We start from the raw sequence: 7,156 nt of genomic DNA, 5'->3' as shown, positions 1-7,156 counted from the left end.
ACATTCAAGTTTTTTATTATTTTTTATTATTTTCTACATTGTACAATAGTACTGAAGACATTTAAAACTATGAAATAACACATATGGATTTTTTTTATTTTTTTTTACCTTTATTTTACTAGGCAAGTCAGTTAAAGAACAAATTCATATTTTCAATGACGGCCTAGGAACAGTGGGTTAACTGCCTGTTCAAGGGCAGAACGACAGATTTTGTACCTTGTCAGCTCGGGGATTTGAACTTGCAACCTTTCGGTTACTAGTCGTAACCGACTAGTCGTAGAATCATGTCGTAACCAAAAGTGTTAAACAAATCATAATAGATTTTAGATTATTGATGACAACTTTGCATACTCTTCGCGTTCACTCAACAAGCTTCTCCTGGAATGCTTTTCCAACGGTCTTAAAGGAGTTCCCACATATTCCCGCCGCTTGTTGGCTGCTTTTCCTTCACTCTGTAATCCAACTCATCCCAAACTATTTCAATTGGATTGAGGCCAGGTCATCTGATGCAGCACTCCATCACTCCCCTTCTTGGTCTAATAGCCCTTACACAGTCTGGAGGTGTGGGGTCATTGTCCTGTTGGGAAAAAAATGATAGTCCCACTAAGCGCAAACCAGATGGGATGGCGTATTGCTGCAGAATGCTTTGGTAGCCATGCTGGTTACGTGTGCCTTGAATTCTAAATAAATCACAACAGTGTCACCAGCAAAGCACCCCCACACCATCACACCTCCACCTCCATGCTTCATGGTGGGAACCACACATCCGTTTACCTACTCTGCGTCTCACAAAGACACAGCGGTTGTAACCAAAAATCTCTCATTTGGACTCATCAGACCAAAGGACAGATTTTCACCGGTGTAATGTCCATTGCTCGTGTTTCTTAGCCCAAGCGAGTCTCTTCTTATTATTGGTGCCCTTTAGTAGTTATTTCTTTGCAGCAATTCGACCACGAAGGCCTGATTCACGCAGTCTCCTCTGAACATTTGATGTTGTGATGTCTCTGTTACTTGAACTCTGTGAAGCATTTATTTGGGCTGCAATTTCTGAGGCTGGTAACTCTAATGAACTTATACTCTGTAGCAGAGGTAACTCTGTGTCTTCCTTTCCTGTGGCGGTCTTCATGAGAGCCAGGTTCGCTTGATGGTTTTTGCGACTGCACTTGAAGAAACTTGAAATTGTCTGCATTGACTGACCTTCATGTTTTAATGTAATGATTGCCTGTTGTTTCTCTTTGCTTATTTGAGCTGTTCTTGCCATAATATGGACTTGGTCTTTTATCAAATAGGGCTATCATCTGTATACTACCCCTACCTTGTCACAACACAACTGATTGGCTCAAATGCATTCAGAAGGAAAGAAATTCTACAAATTAACATTTCACAAGGCACACCTGTTAATTGAAATGCATTCCAGGTGACTAGCTCATGAAGCTGGTTAAGAGAATGGCAAGAGTGTGCAAAGCTGTCATCAAGACAAAGGGTGGCTACTTAGAAGAATCTCAAATCTAAAAGATATTTTGTTTTGATGTCTTTACTATTATTCTACAATGTAGAAAATAATAAAAAATTAAGAAAAACTCTGGAATGAGTAGGTGTATATAAACTTTTGACTGGTACTGTATACAATGAGCAAATGATCATACTGTGTGTATGTGATTGGTATGAAAGCGAACTGTGTTTGCATTTGATCAGGGGCGTATTCATTCCCCGATTCTGTTCAAAAGCGTTTCTTAAACGGATGCAAACGTAACGAAATGGGAATAAACATTCCTGAATTTGTCCAACTCTCATTTGCAACTGTTGGAGTTATGATTACGCCCTAAATCAGCTAGATGCTGGCAAGAGTGTGCAAGGCGGTATTGAATATGTCACTGTCTGTCACCTTGATTACTCAAATTTCTCTCGACCTGCGTTGTAAACTTTCATTCATAGGCTAGGTTGTACCAACCTCATGATGGGTATAGGGACATTTTGAGTATCGTGTAGTAGCCCAAAACAATCAATGTTACATTGAGCTGGGTGAATGGAATATGAATGACAGTCATCCAGTATGCTGTAATAGAAACAAAGCCATGCTCATAAAAAAATGATCATTAAACGGCACCGGCCACCACTGCTCGAGTGATCATGTGTGTTGAGTTGATGATAGTTGACGCCTTGAAAATGGCACAAGGCACAGAAAGCAACTTAGTGAAAATATCATCTTTTAATTATTGATATGACTTGGTAATTGAAAAGTTCATAGCTTTTCCGATTACATACAAAGTTTAGTACAATTCAAATTCAACAGCTTTACATAGGGCAAATAATTAATGGGACCAATCCTTCATAATAATGGTGTAACAAATTAACTGGATTCTCGTGTCTAAGTATTACAATGTAGCTTACACTTATAGCCTGTGCATAGATTCAAAAACAAAAGGGCATATTGAGCATTTCCTATGTAGAACATGAATACATCAACAATTGTTGTGAATGAGACCAGATATAGGGCTACTTTATCTCTGAAATATATTACAGCATTTTATAAGATGTTCAATTCATAAATCAAATCAAATAAATACATTTAGAATTAATTAACAACCTAGTTAACCAATACATTTATTATTTGATAAATAAATACATAAATACATAAAATTAATAAATACACAAATGTTTATCGTGGAAGCCATGTTGCAGGGAAATTAAGAGCTAATTGGCATATTAAAAAATAATGGAATGTAAATTATTGCAAATAAATGAATACGAATCCATAAAACAATTATAGAATAAAAAATATTAACATTTTAATGTTATTCAGTCATCATCGTCAGTTATCTTCTATGTTCTTGAACAACCCTCATTTTCATTATTATTGCTCTCTATCAAAAAGCAGGAAGAGAAAGACGAGTGGTGAGGAGTGCAGTCTTTGACCAGGGTTGTGTTCATTAGGCACCAAATGGAAGAAAACAGACTGAAACAAGGCAAGGGACTATCTGGATAAGTCCAATAATAAAACAAGTTTAACCTTCATTTTAGTTTTCAGTTGCGATGTGTTTTAAAACATTTCTGTTACATGCCCTAATGTTTCCCAACTCCAGTCCTCGAGTACTCCCAACAGATTCAACTTGTCAACTAATGATCAAGCCCTTGATGAGTTGAATGAGGTGTATTTCTCTGGGAATACAATACAAATGTGTACTGTTGGGGGTACTCAAGGACTGGAGTTGGGGAAACACTGCCCGAATGAACACAACATTGGTCTCTCTTGTAAAGGAGATATTATCTCAGTGAAACAGACCTGGGTAAATAAGCTGATATTGTGTAAATCTCTGATCAGTCCTCGGGACAGCAGTCCTCTTCGTCTCCGGAGCCCTTGAAGCAGGCCGACTCGTAATGCTTGATCAGGTAGGACTTCAGTGCAAAGCTCTTGCCGCAGCGCTTGCAATCATAGTGCTTGAAGGCCGAGTGCGTCTGCATGTGGGCACGCAGGTTGGAGCGGTCCGCAAACGCTTTGCCGCAGTGGGCACAGGCAAACGGCTTCTCGCCCGTGTGCGAGCGCATGTGACCCTGCAGCAGCCACGGTCGGCTAAACGCCTTGCCGCACACTCCACACTCATGCCGCAGGTCGTGGGTGAGCATGTGCATGGCCAGTGCCGGCATGGACACGTAGGCCTTATGGCACGTGGGGCACTTCCTGGCCTGCTGGCCTTCCAGGCTGCGGTGTGTCTGCTTGTGACGGCTCAGGTTGGACGAGGTGGCGTAGGTCTTGCTGCATTCGCTGCACGTGTGGCGCCCCGGTCCCTTAGACTTTCCGGGCTTTCCTTTGGCAGCCTTGGACCCTGTGGATCCTGTGGAGCCCACTTCTGCAATGCTGTTTCTCTCCTCACCTTTAGTTTTTGTTTTCCCGTGGTTGGCCCTTCTCCGAGAGCGGCCGTCACAGATGAGGAAGGCGTCCACTGTGTAGCTGCTGCTGTCCGACTCGGTGGTCATGCCTGAGCAGGGGCTGTCGGGCTGCTCCATGTCATGGTCAGAGTAGTCCTCCCCCCCGCTGCCCCCTGTGCTCCCTGGGGAGTACAGGGGCCCCGCGGAGAGCCCGGTCTGCCTCCTCAAGCCAGGGTCCTTTGTGCTCTGGCATATTGAGGGGATGACGTAATCCTGGATGTAGCCTGTAGCAGGTTTGGAAGAGGAAGATTTGGAATAAATAAGTGCATTTTTGGCAACAATTGTGGCATTTTAAATGTATATCCTTTATACATATTTTTAGCTAAATGCATTTCACAAGATATGTTTTTTTGTCTAAGATTCTATGGTTTTATGATTCCAGCACTCTTTCTGATTCCAGTTGAAAGCATTTTTTATTTTTATTGTTGAGCCATTGAGTGAAAGACAGCTGATCTGAGTCTTCCATGCATTCCGGATCAATATGAAACTGTATACAGGAAACCATTTGCAAGTGCTTGGTTCAGCAAGCTTTGCGAATTAAATATGAATGACTCTACAGTGCACAGTCTTGCACCGATCAATACTCATCCGGCTCAAAACAAGTTATGCACCCCAATTGGCACCCTATTCCCTATATAGTGTACTGCTTTTGAACAGGGCCCATATGGCTCTGGTCAAAACTAGTGCACTATGTAGGTAATGGGGTGCCATTTGGGACACATACAAGGACTATCATTACTAGCTATCAAAAAGACCCTCACAGACTAAATGCAAGTTCTATGCACTGACATGGACACAACAGTCATAAAATTAAACACACTTCTCCACAACTGATACACCTGTCGCCATCCCATCATATCTAAATCTGTTATCGTAGCGGGGGCCAAAACAAAAATGAATGTCTAGGTAGAGAAATCCCACAAAGCGCTAAATCATTTTAATCAGATCATTCTCCATCTGTGGTGTGTTGAAAGTGCCTGTGAGTATGGTAATGGGTAGATTGAATGACAGGTGCAGTGTGATTTGGGGATGGGAATGGAGAGGGGAAGGCAAAGGGGGGTTATAGGCTGATCTTTACAGCAGTGCACAATATATTATGCTCCCCCTTGCAACACAAAGGGAACCAGACAGCTGGCATCCTAATTCTGGGACCAAATGATCCGGCGAGCCAAAGCTCTGTGGCTATGATGGACATTCCACTAACAACACACCACACATTTCTATGGAAGTGTTTTTCCCTGAAATCATAGCATCAATTGACAAAACCTCATATACATCTAAGGTTGATTGCACTCCCCTCTCATTTTTTGTATCAATGATAAACTAAGGATGTTACAAAGCATGTTGCCCTTTTCCATTTAAGTTGATATTTTCTAATGAATACATTTTTTTAATATACCCATTTAACATTGAGTTTTGTCGGTTTATCAGAAAAGAAACAGTATTTTGTCAATGGATTTTGGAGAAAGAAAGAGAGGGGTTTGAATTGCTACAATTTGACCTCCCTGTGGGTATCTCGCATCCTGTAAGATCAGATGAGATGAAGGGATGAAGAGCTAGAGGACTGGAGGGGGTGGGGATGATAACAGGTAAAGCCTCAAGGGCAACAGCACTAGCTAAGGACAAACCAGTCGCATGTGGATATCTGCTTTCTGGTGGTGGTGGAGAGGTTATAGACCTCACAAAGGCTTGGATGGGATTTCGAGCCTAATGCACGCATCCATGTGTACCATTATGCATGTACACAATAGTATTAAAGCCAAAGCCTGTTGTGTGATCTGCTCTGTATTAAACTGATTGGTCCAGAGTGACCTGAATACTCTTTAGCGTCACTGGAGGCATGGGGCGGACTGGGGTGGGGAGGGTTGGCCGGTGGAGGGATTAAATAGCAACATCACAGGGCTTAAGGAAAAACATGTATCAAGGGGTTGGTCCATTTATAAAACAAATTTAACAAGTATGTTTTTCATTCCATTTCTGAACAAATACACTATTGAATTTTTCTTGAAACCTACAACTCTAAACTATATACAACAAGCACATTAACAATAAGCACATTAACAATAAAAATGTGTTTTTTACTACATGTTTGCAATGGGTAGACAGAAAAGTTAAGTCATCTCAACTCACCATTTTCACTCAAACGGACCGCCAAGTTGGTGGCGGACTCGGTGATGGCACGTGTGAGCGTGTACGATCCGTCCGAGTGATGCTGATGATTGGAGGAGGAGGAGTAATCGTGGACCTTCAGTTGCTTCACCAAAAAGGAACGTGGCATTTTCTTGACGGGCTGGTCCTAATGCCACATATGAATAAAAAAACAACGCAGGAAAAAGCTAAAGACCTGCACGCTACTTCAGGACAGCCCTTTAGAAAAGGCCCCAAGTCAAAGAAAGCCAAAATGGAGGTGAATGACGCAAACGGATGCTCTGAGATTTCCCTCACTACTAAAACTCCCAGGCCTGAATAGTCTGAATAGCATCAGTCTGAATGCCAGAAAGAATGGAAACCGGAAGAACGGAAAAGAAAGTGCTAGGAAAAAGTGAAAGTCAAAGGAGAAAGTAAAGACAGAGGAAGAAAGACAGTGGAGATAGAAAGATAGAGACCGTGTGAGAGAGAGGAGATGGCTAGACTAGCTGAGCTCAGCACTAGCGCAGGCTTTTATATGGGGCACGAACCCCCAAAGATCAGGTGGTGCCTTTGGAAAAGGGAGCCTACTTAGCATTAATCCATCAAACATCCCCGGGGACACACATCAAATTACCACGAGCCGTCTGTGCATCCCCGCACGAGCACCTACACACACGCACATACACACACACGAGCGCACACACTGCAGCCAACCCCAGTCAACTCCCCCTCCTCTCACCCCGTCTCTTTCACCCCTTCATCGCTCCACACACAGAGAGAGAGCAGACAATAGCACCGCTGAAGCATGTGGGTGACACTACACACAACATCTTGTCCCCTATTGTCTTCCAATGAAGTAGCTAACAGTTTATTGCTGACTGCCCCCCCAAAAAACTGTTATGTGCCTCTTCCTCCCCACCTTCTGATATTTTAATCTTCAAAGGCTAAATGCGGATTAAAATAATTTCATTTCATAATTATAATCTTCTTTGATAATGTATTTATCATTTATTTATCATGCTTATATAAGTGGGGATATGGATTTTAACAAATGGCAATATCCAGTGCCTTCAGAAAGTATTCACACCCCTTGACCTTT

General features: G+C 42.2%; 1 protein-coding gene across 1 annotated transcript; it reads right to left on the bottom strand.

The window, feature by feature from the left end:
* Positions 1–2,190: 2,190 nt before the first annotated feature.
* LOC115143627 (transcriptional repressor scratch 2-like) lies at positions 2,191–6,582 on the bottom strand. The gene is made up of 2 exons (XM_029684116.2): positions 6,058–6,582; positions 2,191–4,151 (listed from the first exon to the last, which is right to left on the bottom strand). The coding sequence occupies exons 1-2, from the start codon at positions 6,203–6,205 to the stop codon at positions 3,319–3,321; spliced, it is 981 nt and encodes a 326-aa protein (XP_029539976.1). The 5' UTR covers positions 6,206–6,582; the 3' UTR covers positions 2,191–3,318.
* Between the last annotated feature and the right edge of the window lie 574 nt (positions 6,583–7,156).

This window comes from Oncorhynchus nerka, linkage group LG15, assembly GCF_034236695.1.
Source record: "Oncorhynchus nerka isolate Pitt River linkage group LG15, Oner_Uvic_2.0, whole genome shotgun sequence".
In the NCBI taxonomy this organism is placed as follows: domain Eukaryota; kingdom Metazoa; phylum Chordata; class Actinopteri; order Salmoniformes; family Salmonidae; genus Oncorhynchus; species Oncorhynchus nerka.
Note: the sequence above shows the minus strand (reverse complement) of the source record. Positions and strands in the feature narration are given on the sequence as shown.